The sequence below is a fragment of the Zalophus californianus genome, chromosome 1 (genome assembly GCF_009762305.2).
Source record: "Zalophus californianus isolate mZalCal1 chromosome 1, mZalCal1.pri.v2, whole genome shotgun sequence".
Taxonomy (NCBI): Eukaryota; Metazoa; Chordata; class Mammalia; order Carnivora; family Otariidae; genus Zalophus; species Zalophus californianus.
The window spans coordinates 181,956,730-181,972,972 of NC_045595.1; the positions used below are offsets into that span (position 1 = coordinate 181,956,730).

Consider the following 16,243-nt stretch of genomic DNA (forward strand, 5'->3'; position numbering starts at 1 on the left):
GCTAATTCTTTAGCATTTCAAGTAAGACTGTTTTATAAGTGCGTTTTCATTTATTCTACCACATATATATGCAATATAAAGTTATTCTTATTTTGTATGTATGGACATTGATGGTTAAGAATGTTTCATGTTGGTTTGTTTTATTTTGACAACCTTCTTCTGAAAACACTTGACCTGAGTATTTACTTCGTCTACTATCCTGTTCCTTGATCATAGGAACTTACCATTTAAAGCAATTCTAATCATGTAGATAAGTGAAGGGATTGATGGGTTTGGCTGTGGTCCAAGCATAGTTCAAGTTGGAAATGTTTTCTTTCTGAACTGCCCAGAGCTCATTTGGCCATTGCTTCAAGACTTTTTATGCATAATTTATCAAGGGGAAGACTGAGGAGAGCAGAACAGATGGAGGGTACCGACCAGCCTGGCTACAGTGGCTCTCATCTTTAGCACCATTCCTGGCCCCCGTCAGCTATCACAGGACTGGGGGCCTGGACCGTAATACCAGGTGGAATGGGAGAGCGGGTATAGCATTTGACTCAGGCCACCATCCCCTTTATCTAGGGGATGGAGGACTAGAATTTATCCTGTATTTTATTCAAAATATTAGTTTGCAAATTTGTTATAGGAATTTTAAGGAAACCTAATAATATACTAGTCTTTTTTCTGGATGTCTTAAGATATGGTGCATGTTATATACCATAAAACATTTATGAATACAAAGCTTACATATAGTTAAGACAGACCAAATTTCTTCCTCTCCCTCTGCCCCTTCCCCCAGCTCGTGCTCACCCCCCACCCTCTCAAATGAATAAATAAATTTATGAATACAAAGCTTACATATAGTTAAGACAGACCGTTCACTCCCAGGTATTTAGTTAAATACTCCCTGTCAGAATATCCTAGAATAAATAAAGAGAAAAAGTAAAGCACTTCGTCCTCACAACACAGTTTTCAGTTCTTTGGTTTCACCCCAGACATCACACGATTGCTCCCTTTCCATTCGTGAATGTTCTCTCTTATTATTCAGTGTAGTTATTATAGGACTTCAGGTTTTAGTTCAACTACTAGCACCTATTACTGTTGACCATTGTTTCTTCTTGGAACCCCTCCATCCCTGGGGTCCGTCTCCTGTCTCCCACCCACCATGGTTGTCCCCATCTCTCTCTCTGGCCCTTCCTCCTCAGGCTTCTTTCCAGGCCTCCTCTGCCCCACCTCACCCTGTGAGTGTTCCTCAGGCTTTCCCATTATACTCGCCTTCCTGCATGCTCTTCCCAGGCAGTTTCATCCAAACCCATGTAGTCAGTTACCCTGTATATTTCTAAAACCCATGCACATGCTTAGTATGCAAAGACATTTTTTGTTTCTTACCACCACAGCTTACTTCTAGAATTCCAAGATTGAGTTTCTAAGACTGACACTCCCCTCTCTCCCTGTATAGTGGCTGAGTTCCAGGCCTGTCCTCTCTACCTTGCTGTGCCACTATCTCAGCACCTTCACATCTTCTTTTTTTTTTTTTAAAGATTTTATTTATTCATTTGGGGGGGTGAGCACGAGCTGGGGGGAGGGGCAGAGGGAGAGGAAGAAGCAGACTCCCCCACTGAGCACAGAGCCTGGAGTCGAAGGCACACGCTAACACAGGTGCCCCCACATCTTCTTTTTGTGGGGGGAGGTGGGAACGCGGGGAGATTTGCCAGTAGTCTCTGCTTTCCTCTCCTACTACCCTTTGTTGTTTTCACTCTTAACCTTTAAGTCTTTTTTTTGAGGCCTCTCCTCCATACCCTCTCCAAAGGAAATATATATTTTTATACTTGTTTAATTCTGTCTCTCTCCTCTATTAGATTATGAGATCTATGAGGACAGGGATCATACTGACCCACGTTAAGCATGTTTTCTGATACACAGAATACACTTTAATACTTTTGAAATTATAATCTTGTGTTATAGTTGAGCATATGACCAATATAGCGAGTCCTGGGGCTCAGAATATAATCACTGACTTGGACCTTTTAAAGGAGGAATTCAGGGGCACCTGGGTGGTTCAGTCGTTAAGCGTCTGCCTTCGGCTCAGGTCATGATCCCAGGGTCCTGGGATTGAGCCCTACATCGGGCTCCCTGCTCTGCGGGAAGCCTGCTTCTCCCTCTCCCGCTCCCCCTGCTTGTGTTCCCTCTCTCGCTGTGTCTCTCTCTGTCAGATAAATAAATAAAATCTTAAAGAAACCGTGAGAGACTATGGACTCTGAGAAACAAACTGAGCGTTCTAGAGGGGAGGGGGGTAGGGAGATGGGTTAGCCTGGTGAAGGGTATTAAAGAGGGTATTGAATGGAGCATTGGGTGTTATGCGCAAACAATGAGTCATGGAACACTACATCAAGAACTAATGATGTACTGTATGGTGATTAACATAACATAATAAAATTAAAAACAAATCTTAAAAAAAATAAAGGAGGAATGCATAGGAGAGGGGCTCCACAGGACAACCCGGAGATCTGGAGACCAAAGCATTTGATTTCAAAATAGTCTTGAGGATATTAAGAGGAACGGGTATTGAAGTTTGTTTGTTTTTAATGTTCCCTTTAGGAACATACCATATACACATATATACATGCACACATGTATTTATTTATACACCTATATATGTGCATTTTAAGCGTATATATAGATACACCTGATATCGATAATGAGTTTCCTAAAATCCACAGCATGGAGACAGTGGTAGACTTCAGTGGTGAATCTCCAGCAGCACTGCTCAGTTTGTTCTGCTTGCTCCTTTATGTCATCTTCTGGATCTGATTGTTATATTTTGTTTCTGTGCCTCAAAAGAGATGATGTTAGATCTTTAACAATTGTAGAGGGAATAATCCAACTTTAACAAATATTAAGGGAGTACCTGTTGTAGGTATAATATAGCAGAGCATACTATGGAGAAAAAAAAAAAAAAAATTAGGTGTGGTCCCTGCCCAGAGCCATATTGATCAGTATCAAAGATGGGCGAGAGGAATGGATAGCAAGTTTATTTTTCTAAAAAGGAATGTCACAGTCCCTGATTTGGAAAAATATTTTACGTTGTGCCCCACCCTTCGGAGAGTTGAATACCCACTAAAGGACTAGAGGAAAACCAAGGCATTTGATTTGAAAATAGATACTTCCTTTTAAGAGCTAGTCTTCAGTACAGTTAAAGAGGAGTAGGAACTAGATTTTTTTTTTACTTTCTTAAGAGGACTATACCTTATTCTCATAAATACATAAACGCAGTAGCAACAAAGAGTTCCATAACATCCACAGCATGGAGGTTGTGATAGGCTTTAATTAATTCCTAGGTAAAATTAGTATGCATTACAGTTTAGAGAAGCAAAACACACAAACCTGCTAATCAAAATGTTCAGCTAATAGAGCTGGGGCTTTTTTCATTAGTTGTATTGTCTCGAATTCCATCACTGTACCAGCTGGCTTCTTGTCAATTTATAGCTTGGACCTTTACATCAAACAGCAAAAAATTAATTACAGGAAAAGCAATCCCAATAGGAATTTTGTGCCTAGAGGTTTAACACAATTAACCAGACACGAATGGTGCTGTTTACAGAGGAAATGGAAAGGAGAGAGGGAACTTGGTAGAATTTTCTAGAATCATTAATTAACTATAGCAGTGTTAGTTACTTGCTTCCCTGTTTTGGTTTTAAAGTTACTTATTAGCCTATCTTCTCATTTCTGGAAGCACTCAGTTCTGTTATTATAGTGAATGCAGTGAATCATGGCATGAACTGTGAATTTTCTTACAAAATATCCCAGGTGACAGCTTAAAAAATTACTATTTTCCCTTCCTTTTGAATTAAGTAACATTCTATGTATTACATCAGTGATCATAATCATAATTTAACAAGCAGATATATCATCGTTTGATGGTTAGTGCCAGGTTACTTGTAATGTATATTTTTGACTTGGAAAGGATTGTTCCCAAATGTCACACACAGTCTTTGCCTCCACGTACTTGAATTAGTTTAAATGCGACTTTTCTAAGCTTCTTATGCCCAAGGTTTGAAAAATGCTTCCCTCAGTTTAGGCTTTCGCTTTCCCCCTCCCCCCCCCTTTTTAGATAGCTTAGAAACTCTTACCTGTGACCCATTCTTCTAGTTACTAACATTCTAATACAGTGAGTGGTACTTATCCTTTTTAAGGCTCAAACTCCTGGAGAATGTGAAGGAAACCTCTCTCTCTCCTCAGAAAAACACACAGGTGAACATACATACAGTGTTTCACATGAAATATCAGGAAATCACCAGCAATGCATGAGCTCCAAGTTACAAATGCCTGTTGCATTCATTGAGGAATATATACATATATTATGTATGCATATATATATATAACATTTGTATATAATTTAGAAGTATACATATATTTTTTTATTTTGTTAAATTAAAATATTCATATTATGTGTTTCTTATTCCAGCAAGTTATCTGTACTAAAACAAATCAATTACCTTTTTTGCCATCACCTGAATAAATTTAGATTTCGTATCCATCTTAATATAGCAGCCCTTAGTTATAAGCTTATTTGGGTGGCCATATTTCACTGCACTGTCTCAAGTGCTGCCACATTCCTAAGTAATTTGTAGACCATAGCTGAGAAGAGCATTCTTAACTTGTTTTAATGATAGTATTTTTCTTCATTAGGTTTGTGAGCTGTGAGCTAGTATAAGATACTAACAGGCATTCTCCAGTTTTCTCTGTTCAGTCTGAGAATGGTTCACTATTATTCCAAGGTCACTTTGAAAGTCTTTCTGTGATTTGCTTCCATTTATTTTATGCTTGTGTTTACAGTTTTGAACCAAATATGAAATTTAATGTTGCGTTTGCCTACATTAAACTTAATTTGCCCCTTGTCAGCTCATTTACAACAGAGATAACATTCAAAAGCCACCCTGTAGAATGTTTTGTCTGCAATCACTAATGTAATTTTTCTATCTATTTCTTTGTTGTATGCAACTTTCTGTATCTTTCAGTTTAAACGAAGCCTCTCCAGGAAAAAATTTTCAGAAAAATCTAAATTAGTCTCTAATAGAGATTAATAAATGATTCTCTAGGGTCTTCAGCATACCTTGAAATTTTTAAATAGCTCTTTTTTCTAACTTAGAAATTCAGTTTCATATTCCATAATATATGAATATGTTTATTGGAATGTTTTTTAAAGTAGTGACTTTCTACTCATAAAGGATAAATGAGGTGAAAGTTAAAATACATAAAAAATCCTAAATTGGATTATGACACCAAACATTTGTCCTGCTTTCATCTTTGTCTTTTATTTTTCCAAGTACTGAATTTGATCTCATATAATAAGCTTTTTTACTAATTGTTACTAATTTTTAGATATGCTATTAAAAAGATAAATGTTTTAAAATTGACAAGTCTTGGAGCGCAATAAAATGAAATCTTAAATTTAAATGATGAAAATGCTTTTAAAGTAGAATATTAAGCATATGCATTAAGGAATATAATTTTGTGTGTGTTGAACATTATTTCCGGTAACAACTTGTTAAGTTGTGCCTATGTCTTCAAATGATTAGTAATGTTCAAAACTTGGAAAATGTTTTCTCTTAGAATCATATCTGCTTTTTACCTTCTCAACAGCTATTTTGCATATTCAGTTTTCTTAGGGAAATATTAGACAAGTGTACAGAGAGGGATTTATAAGATTGCTCATGTTTTATAGTACTAAAATAATAGAAAAAGCCAAAATGACTAACATGAGGAAAATGGTTAAATAAAATTGCATTGTATGCACATAAGGAAGTACCATCATGGGGAGATATATGTACTTATTGACCTGGAAAATGCTTATATTAAAATTCAAAATAGCATATGACTCTATTTTTGTTTAAAACAAGTTATAGATAAATAAGATAGATGGTATCCATATATGGATATAGAGATATAGGCATATAGTTATAGATATAAATGAAAATAAATAAAATATTTACCAAAAGGAAAACAGTGATGTCTTAGTCCACTTTGGCCACTATAACAAAATACCATGGATCCGGGAGCTAATAATAAACAACGGAAATTTATTTCTCGTGCTTTCTGGATTTTGGAAGTCTGAATGCCAGGATGGCTGAATGAAGTCCGTCTTCCCGTTCTCAGACTTCTAGTTGTATCTTCACATTGTGGAAGGAGCTAGAGAGCTCTGTGGAGTCTTATTTATTTATAAGAAGGTTAGTCCTATTCAGGCTGGCTCCACCCTCATGACCTAAGCATCTCCCAAAGGCCCCACCTCCTAATACCATCACATTGAGGATTAGGATTGCAACATAGGAATGGGGGGGGGGGAGTAACATTCAGACCATAGCAAGTGGTTATTTTATAAGATTTTAGATTGTGTTTGTGTGTGTGTGTATGTGTGTTTAAAGAAAATGTGTGTTACTTACATAATAAAATAAAAGAAAATATAATACTAAAATAATAGTAACTAATATTTATTGTCACATACTGTGTGTCTGGTACTCTTCTAAATAATTTGTATATCTTAACCTCATTGTAATTGTGCTACCCTTAAATCCTTATTTATGCTATAGATTATAAGGATGTGAATTTCCATGCTAGAATGTTAGAAATAGATGATAATGTGATTTCACATTGTATCCATTTTCAAATGGAATTCCTGAACCCTTAAGGCTGTATCCAGTGTGTGTGAATGAGTGTGTGTGTGTGTGTGTGTTTCTGGGGAGCAGGATCTTAGCTTTTAATCAGATTATGAGATGGGTTCATACCATCCTCAGTAGTTTTGATCAAACTCACTGTTCAATTCTATACTGATGAAAACTGTACTGCCAAGGAGGAATACTAAGAGAGAAAATAAACCATACAGTGGAGAATTTATATTTTCACCTTCTTAATCTACTTGAGACAGTTAGAAAAGATAGCAAGCAACAGAGGCTGTAACCTGAGGTCACATTTTCAAGAATGGTGGGGAGAAATGAGGAGATGGGAGAGCCTCAGGTGTCAGTAGTGTTCCAGCCAAAGGAGAACTCTGGTTTTAGGAGGTTCCTAAAATGTTAATTTTAAGTGGACTATAATCAACTGTATACTATATGCACTGTAAGTATATATATAGTATATGTGATTATATATACTATTAATATATACGCTATAAATAACCCTTGAGAGCTTGTTCAGAGGTTTTGCAAGATGAACATGTGGGAATAATGAAGGAAGAGACCAGAGAGGGGATTTCTAACATAGCAATATGATTTGCCCCATCCCTGTGGGTGTCTTGTAGCAAAATTATTTTCACATCCAATTCTGCGTTTTAAAAATCTAAAATAGTAGGTAACTCAAAGGTCATTCACACTGGACTTAGGGAAATTGGTTTGTATTATTAAATATATGAATAAATGCATCCGTGTACAATTTCAGTACTTTAAAGAAAGGAATAAGGTTGTACCATGAAAACTAAGTCAAGAGGAGCCAACTAACAGGTTGCCTGTTGAGTTCATCCTGGTTACTTGTATGCCTGCTGCAGAGTAGGGCTGGTCAGTTCCCTCCCTCACCTATTGCCTCATCTATTGCCCTTTATATAATTCTTTCCTGAACAACATCCATAATAAGTGGACGTGTGTATCGTAAAAGCTCATGTACATTGAAAGCTGAGAGCTGCCAGACCCTGTGCCCACTGCCTCATTTACCATGTTTGAATCTTAAAAGAACTTTCATGGAACATATTATCCTATTTTGTAGATGAGTAAACTGAGCACTGGAGAAATTAAATTGCCTAAATTCACTCAGAAGTGGCTCACTCAGATTAAAACCCAAGTCTTTCTGTGTCCATGGGCATCATGTTGCCTGTCTTTTCCTTAGATATATAAAGAACTTTCAAATCTCAACTCTGTTCTCCAGGGAGTGGCCTTTGGCCCTCCTGCTTTCAGTACAGGGAGGTTGATAAAAATGTAGAATCCTGCCTGGGACTTCCCCCAGAGATAATGAATCAGGTAATGAATGTTCATCCTCCGGATGAACAAGCTTCCTTGGAATCTATATATTTTCTCTGGAGCATTCCATAGATTGAAAAGGACAGCTCTATCTACATTATTTCATTCCTCTACCAAATGGGTGGTAAGATAGCAAGGCCTGGGTTTTTGGTTTTTTTGTATGTGTGTTTGTTTGTAGCATTTGTCACTGACCATCCTTTTTGAGAGTCTTCTTAGCCTTTGATATATTTTTTTCTTGATGTCCCTCTTACTTTGCTAACCATTGTTCCTCAGGCTTTTCTAATTAATCTTCCACCTGCAGTTCCTTAGGATGCTGTCCATGGGCCTTTGTCCTTTTGTGGATGTAACTATTTTCTCTTATTGAGGCCTTAACAAATTACTCTTGGTCCTCACCCCTCAGTTCTAACTGAATTTCAGTACCTTATTTTTTATCAATGTTACTGTATATCCATGAATTCCTGTGTATTCTTCAGGTCTTAAATTTAGCATGCCAAAAAACTCATTATCTCCCTCCCACACACTTCCTCTGTCACCATCATTCCCTAGTGTGGTTAATACTGGCACTACTCAGTCAGTCACCTGAGCTTCAAACTTCAGAATTGCACTCAGAGTTCCCTTTTGGTTACAACCTACGTTCATCAGGTAGCATCCAATCTTGTTATTTTCCTCCTCAGAATTGTCATTTGTTTTTTGTTTGTTTGAGTGTAGTTGACACACAATGTTACATTAATTTCAGGTGTACAACATAGTGATTGATGAATTTATACATTATTCGGTGCTCACCACAAGCTTAGGTACCATCTATTACCATGCACCTCTATTACAATATCATTGACTTTGTTCCTTATGCTGTGCCTTTTATTCCTATGATTTATTCATTCCGTAACTGGAAGCCGGTATCTCCCACTCCCTTCACCTGTTTTGCCCATCCTGCCCCAGCAACCATCAGTTTATTCTCTGTATTTCTAAGTCTAATTCTGCTTTTTGTGTTTACTCATTTTTTTTTTTTTTTACATTCCACACATGAGTGAAATCATAGGGTATTTGTCTTTCTCAATTGGACTTGTTTCACTTAGCATAATACCCTCTTGGTCCATCCATGTTGTTGCAAATGGTACAACCTCATCCTTTTTATGGCTGTGTAATATTCCTATGTTTTTTTATACACATGCACACACATACATCCATACACCACATCTTCCTTATCCATTCATCCATCAATGGACACTTAGGTTGCTTCCTTATCTTGGCTATTGTCAAGAATGCTGCAGTAAACATGAGGGTGCGCATATCTTTTGGAATTAGTGTTTTTGTTTTCTTGAATAAATACCCAGTAGTGGAATTATTGGATCATATAATAATTCTACTTTTAATTTTTTGAGGAACCTTCATACTGTTTTTTACAGTGGCTGTACCAATTTACATTCCCACCAGCAGTGTACAAGAAATGCCATTTGAATCATTCTTTTCCTCATTCTCACCGCATCTTGTCATCTCTTACCTTATACTTTGGATTCCATGTTAGCTTTCCTACTATTTAACTATCCCCAATATCCAGTGTCTTTTTCACACTGTGGAGGTATTTTTTAATAATAAATGCATTTGAACTTCTCATTCCACTACTTAGGAAATAGCCTTTAGTTCCCTACTGCCTGCAGCGTAAGCTCCTAGGTTTATGAGGCCTGTCCTAATCTGACCTCATCTTGTCCGGCCCACCTCTTCTCACTGCTAACCCTATTTTGTGGCTAAACCAGACTCCTCACCACATCTCACCTTCTCACTCTGATGCATCTGCACATGTCATTCCATTAGCTTGGAGTCTCTGTCCATGTACGAGAGGTTGGTCATTCTTTGCACAGTATTTCCATGGTATTTATTTCTGACAATATGATAGAGTAGTAAGAGTCAGGGTGCTGAAACCAGACTGTCTGGATTCATAGATCCCAGTACTTAATAAATGTCTGTGACTCAGCTTCCTTACTTATAAACTTGGGATAATAATAGTACCTCCTTTAGTGTTGTTGAAGATGGAAAGGATTAATTCATGTGCAGTGCATGTGCCTAGCGCATAATAAGCAGACATGAAGCATATGCTGCTGTCTCTACTGTGTAATCATGATGACAGTGATGTGGCAGTCTCCCCCAGAAGAGGCTGAAGGAATTGCTTATTAATACTGTAGTCAACCCAGAGTTCATGGCCATACCAGAATAAAAGCCTTGTGCTTATAGAATGCCTGGATCCAGTTTGGAGGCTACTATACTTTAGCCAGCTCATGTCATTTCTGGTCTTTCTAAAGTTCTCCACTAGTTGAAATTTCACTAGTACTTAGACATATAACTTTCCCAGGCTGGCAGTCCCTTCTTTAACAGTAAATAATGTGCTCCCCTACAATTGTGAAGGTGCATGAGTTTGCCAGTGGAATGGATGTTCGAGCAGGCTGTCCCATGGCTACACCATGGACAGGCTCCAGACCTAAGCAGAACTCCGAAGCATGGCAGAGGGAAATTCCCTGTGTCACTTGAAGGCATCCTAAAGTAAATATAGGCCCATAGAGTCAGTAATCTGGTTTTCTCTCCTCTGTCACATCGCAGGTAAAATTGTAAAGAATATTATGTAGACTGAAATACTAGAATTTAGCAAAGTGTCTGTAGATGCTTTAATTCTTATGAAACTGCTGCAGACATATTTGTTTGGATGCTATTTTTACTTTGATGGCTATGGTTCCAAAAAGTTAAATGCAAATTCCAGTGTTTCTTAGCAGAGTTTACTGTTTAAAGGAACTCTACAATAAAACATTTTGAATTACATTCTAGTTTACTAGTTTCCTAGTTTTTATTTATTAGAATATTAATGTATTACTTTCTTGAATGTAGAACACTCTTGTATTGGCTGCAGTACTTTCTGACACAAAGGAGATGTTCATGGCTTAGAAAATTGCAGCATTAAAGTGGCAAATGAAAGTAAACTTTGGAAAGCAGTATTTAATTTTTAAGGGGAAAAAAGAAGCTGTAAAGTAGAAATACACCTTGGGGAAAACAATAGGAGCCTATCTATAGACAACCAATATCTAAATTTAATTTTGAGAATGAAAAATATTTATGTGTTACTATTTTATTTCGTTTTTCCAGTGTATTGAGTTTGTGGTTCTCATCATTACAATGATAAATAATATTTAAATGGTTCCAAATCAAGTGTCCTAGCTAAACACAGATGCATGCACATGCACACAGACACATTTGAAATTAAAGATACACATCTAATGGTAACATGTAGATCTGAGAAAGAAAGGAAAATGAAGAATAAGAGTGATGACTTGGGTTTCTGTGGCACCTGAAGTTTAAAACGTACTTGCCTAATGTGTGGATGAGGTAGAAAGAACCTTATTAAAATCTTTGGATTTTAATCAGAAGAACTAAATTTTAATGGTTGCTTTTATGCTTATTATCTGTGTAAAGCTTGGGCAAAAATGTCCAAAGCTTTGGATTTCTCATCTGTGAGATGGCCATAACGAGGAGCCCCACTGAGGATCAAAACATTATGTGCATTCACAGCCTTGAGAAATTGTAAAGCATTATATACATTACAGAAATGATGGAAACAGATTTTGGAAATTACTCAGAGATACTAGAGATAGTTTCAGAAATGACCTAAGTATGATAAGAGATAAGTGTTCTCAGTTTGTACATGAGGAAAAGGAGGCGTGTAACAAGGGCTGTATGGCTGAGCTAGAACCGGACCCTGGAATTCTGAGTCCAGATGTGGTCACTACTCTTTGTGCTTCACTGTGACGTTTTTGAACCAAGGTTGTATATCATTCACAGGACACAGCTGTGGTAAATTATAACCTAACGGGTTTTAAGGACTTTAACACATGTAATTATTGAGTCACCTTAGCAAGAAATGCTCATATTACTGGGTGAGGCTTATATTTGTTTTTTAACACAGGTAATGAATTTGGGCATCCTGAATGGTTAGACTTTCCAAGAAAAGGAAATAATGAGAGTTACCATTATGCCAGAAGGCAGTTTCATTTAACTGATGATGACCTCCTTCGCTATAAGTTCCTAAATAACTTTGACAGGGATATGAATAAATTGGAAGAAAGATGTGGTTGGCTTTCAGCTCCACAGGTAAGCTCTTTATTCAAAATGTTATGTTTTAGTCACCAGTGTTGCACATGCTTGGAATGGCAATCGATTTAAATCTATATGCGATCTTTTAAGCACCACTTCATTATTCAGTGTGTAGTGCCCTGGAACATACTTCAGGTTGTCAAAACATGTCACTGAAGTCTCTCCAATAGATAATGAAAATCTTAAACACAATGCCCTGCTTACTTTCCTGTTTAGTTTGTTGTTGGTTAAATTTAGTAATTTTTATTTCAGTTGGTTAAAATAAATGACAAAAGCTCGGTGTGGAGTCCATTTTGGAAATTGCTGTGGAAACATCTTAATTGTTTTGACTTTTTCTTCACATAAATAATTTTGCTGTCATGAAGGGACTACTTTGACAACATGTAGATTTCTTTATTCCTTTTTTTCTCCCCCCTTCCTTTACTGGTGTCTAACTTGTCATCTCAATAGATGCCATTATACCTGCATGCTGTTTTGTATTTTTCATGAGCCTGACTCTCCTCTGGAATTAAAGTCTCAGTTTTCAATAAGTTTTAGAAAATGTAATTAACAGGTGCAAATTTTATACAGGCTTTTTTTTCCCTTACAAAAATTAGCATATAGTATGTGTTACTTATAATCCATTTTACTTTTTACTGGTGCTATTTGAAATTACTGTTGATGTGTTTTTACTTTGGTGTCTATGATTTTTTTTTTTAATGGTTGAACAAAGGTACTTATATATTAACCAAGATTGACTACATGACACGAATGCCCTAATCACGTTTATTAGTAATGCAATTTACAAAGAGAGAGCAAAATGATGCTCCTTTTCAACAGGAACAGTGTTGAATTCCAAAAGGCATGCTGTTTACTCTAGAGCCTTAGTTCGCATTGCAAAATTAGAGTGGTGCTGCTGATATTCATGGAAATAAGTCCTTTCAAAACTGGAGCTGCAAGAGGGTGGTGTTGAAAAAGCAAAGGCTTCTCACTGCCGACTATAAAACATGGTGTATAAAATTGGAGACTTTGTAGATATAATTTCTTTTCAGACCTTCTCTTTTATTAGGAAAAAAAGATATATTGTAAAGAACATCAGGTTGCCATTGAATCCGACAAAGGTGTGCAATAATGTAAAGTTTTTAAGATACTATAATTTCAGAAATCCCAATACAATAACAATGTTACCTTTTATTTTAAAGCGTAATTTTATGTACCTTACCTCATTAATCTGGGAACTAAAAGTCTTAAAGAAAATTCACTTGTAAACATCCAGAACACACACACGCGCGCACACACACACACACACACACACACACTATATGTAACATAGGTACTGTGTTCTTAAAACCTAAGAAACAGTGCTAATCTAATCCTCTGTGCTTTATTTGAAGTTGTCAATGACTAGTGAGATTTTTATACTCTTTAAGCCATTTTTGAGACTTTGGTTAGTGTAGAGTTTGATATGGCAAAATTGCAACATGTTAAAAAAATATAATACATTTTGATTTGTTGGCTTAATGACTAAGAAGTCTATTAATAAAGACAAAAACAACTTTTTAATAAATAATTTGCTTATAGCAGCATCCGTAATGTAATAATGTAATATATGTGTTAATTCTTGCAGGCCTATGTGAGTGAAAAGCATGAAGCCAATAAGATCATCGCTTTTGAGAGAGCAGGTCTTCTTTTTATTTTCAACTTTCATCCAAGCAAAAGCTACACTGATTACCGAGTTGGAACAACGCTGCCAGGAAAATATCCTTTTTGTTGCTGGTGAATGTAACTATCTGCATTCAATTATTTATTACATCATAGAGAATTAGAAAGACCAATGCAGATCTTGGTGACAGTAGCTCTCAGTTACTCTTCTGATAAAATGAGGGACTTAAAATTGTTGATAAATCTTTGCTCTGCTTGGTTATACTGAATCAATCCTCAGCTTCATTCTGGTTCTAAAATGATTCTGAACATTTTTTTTTAAACGATATTTTGATCCAATGTGCAATTCAGGAGACAATTATAGTTTTTCGTATGAAAATATTTTGTAAGTTTCCTTTAAGAATTATCTCTTCTCCCTTTCTCCACTGAGAAAACAGACAAGAGCTATAAAGATAGCTTCCTTCCCTTTTCTCTTTCCTGTCTCCTCAAATGCAGGACATAGCTCACTTTTGAAGGCCTAAACTGGTATGGAATCAGAGCATTGGGAGTGTGAGCAAAGGAAATGAGAGGGAGAATGTTTTTGATATTCTGTATATTCATTTACTCATTCATTTACTTGTTTCACAGATATTTGCTGAGCACCTACCCATTGAACACCAGTGTGTCAGCCCTGTGCGAAGTGCTGTAGAGACAGGAATTCTCCTGGCAGATGTAGTCACTGCCTTCATGGAGCTTTTAAACTAGTGAAGAAGAAAAACATTAGTAATTGTAAGTTTGATCATTGTTGGAAAAGGAAAAGTGCAGTGTATTTTAAGAAGATTATGACTTACTAGATCCATGAAAAAAAAAAATGACAGATTCAGGACCTAGCAACAACCCAACACAAATTTTTAAGCGGACCATAGAAATAATGTTCTTCTCCCCTGAAGCCCTCACAATGATCAATGTCTGCCACCTGAACAAGGTGGCTGATGCCAACATGAAGGCTGATGTGTCAGGATCTCTAGCTATAATAAAAGGAACCTCCTGTTCAACTGGCTCAAATGGTAAGGAAGATGTATTTTGCCACACCATCAGAAGTCCTAAGGTAGGGTGACCCCAGCACCGTGACGATATCCTCAAGTTCCCTGGTTCATTCTGTCTTTCTGCTTTCAACTCTTAGGGTGCCACCAACACCCAAAGGATAGCACCTGCTATAGTTGCAAGACAACAGCCATGGTTCCAAATGTAACCTTCTGACACAACAAAAGGCAGATAGACCTCTTTTCTCTTTTTCAGAATAAGGTCACTTAAGCACATTTTCTTTCATCTTCTGTTGACCAGAATTCAGTCACACATCCCCAGAGAAATGTCTAGGAAGGAGAAGCATATTGCCATGACTGGCTGAATCAAGGGAATTACCCTGGAGTTTCCAGGAAGTGGAAAGTGGATTCAGGAAGTGGACGTCTGGGGGGAGTGGTTACCCAGACAGACCGTTTCTCCAACAGTGAATAAGAAAGGGCCAGTGCTGTCTAGTTAAGTAGCCTGCGGCACCTGCCACTACTCTGCGCTATCAGTGAGTGTGGTGAGAGGTGGGTTCCCTACCCTTAGCCTGCCCAGCAGAGCACAGTTCCACGTGCCATCAGAGCATTTAGGAGACATGGCTGTCACTGTGACTAACAGCCACACGGTGCCCCAGTTGACACAGAGAATGCTCTGTCAGTGTGATGGGATTGCCTGCACCAAAGATGCACTTGTTCCAGGAAGCAAATGTACTCACCATTTTTTAAAGAAATGCAAATAAATGCTAGATGTGTACCATCTCATATGTGACCCCTCTCAGCTCCAAACTGCTGAAGTAATGCCCCTAGACTCACTCCCCGTATACCTGAAAATGTCATATAATCAATATGCAATCAAAATATAATTTTTTTATAATCAAACCAAAATACATTTACAGTACACTTGGGAGCTACTGCAGTCTTTGTTAAGCACTGTCCTTGACCCTAAGTCAGTAAGAGAGAAGAGATGTATAAAACCAAACTAGGATGTAAGTCATAATGCAATAAATGGGAAGGGGGCAGGAATGTTCCACGGGAGAACAGAAGATAAGTAAAACAAAAAAAAAAAGTGAGAGAGAGAGAGAAATTGATTGATGGAGTGATTGATTTAAGGAAAAGACCTTTAAGCCTGGACCTTGAGAAATGGATAAACCTGTAGTAGAAAAAATTGAGGAGGGCCATATCAGCTGTTGGAGAACATAGAACATTCTTAGGTAATGAACAGCACAATGTATTAATTGGAGAATGATGACCCTAAAAAGGAATAAAAGATAAAGTTGAAAAGATAGATTGAGATCACATAATAGAAAATTTCAATGCTATATTAATTAGTTTAGACTTTTTTCCATAGTTCTATATTGAGTCACTGAAAGGTTTTCTGAGTTAGGGAGCTACCTGATAAGAATGTATGCTTTAGGAAAAGTTCTCATGGACCCAGTGTGTAGGAGA

The 16,243-nt window shown here is 37.1% G+C and overlaps 1 protein-coding gene across 1 annotated transcript in view; it reads left to right on the forward strand.

The window, feature by feature from the left end:
* Positions 1-16,243, forward strand: part of GBE1 (1,4-alpha-glucan branching enzyme 1) — a 286,744-nt gene that overhangs the window by 234,410 nt on the left and 36,091 nt on the right. Inside the window, exons 13-14 of the mRNA XM_027582988.2 lie at positions 11,926-12,110; positions 13,720-13,850. Coding sequence (XP_027438789.1) covers positions 11,926-12,110; positions 13,720-13,850 — 316 coding nt within the window. The remainder of the gene's footprint in view (positions 1-11,925; positions 12,111-13,719; positions 13,851-16,243) is intronic.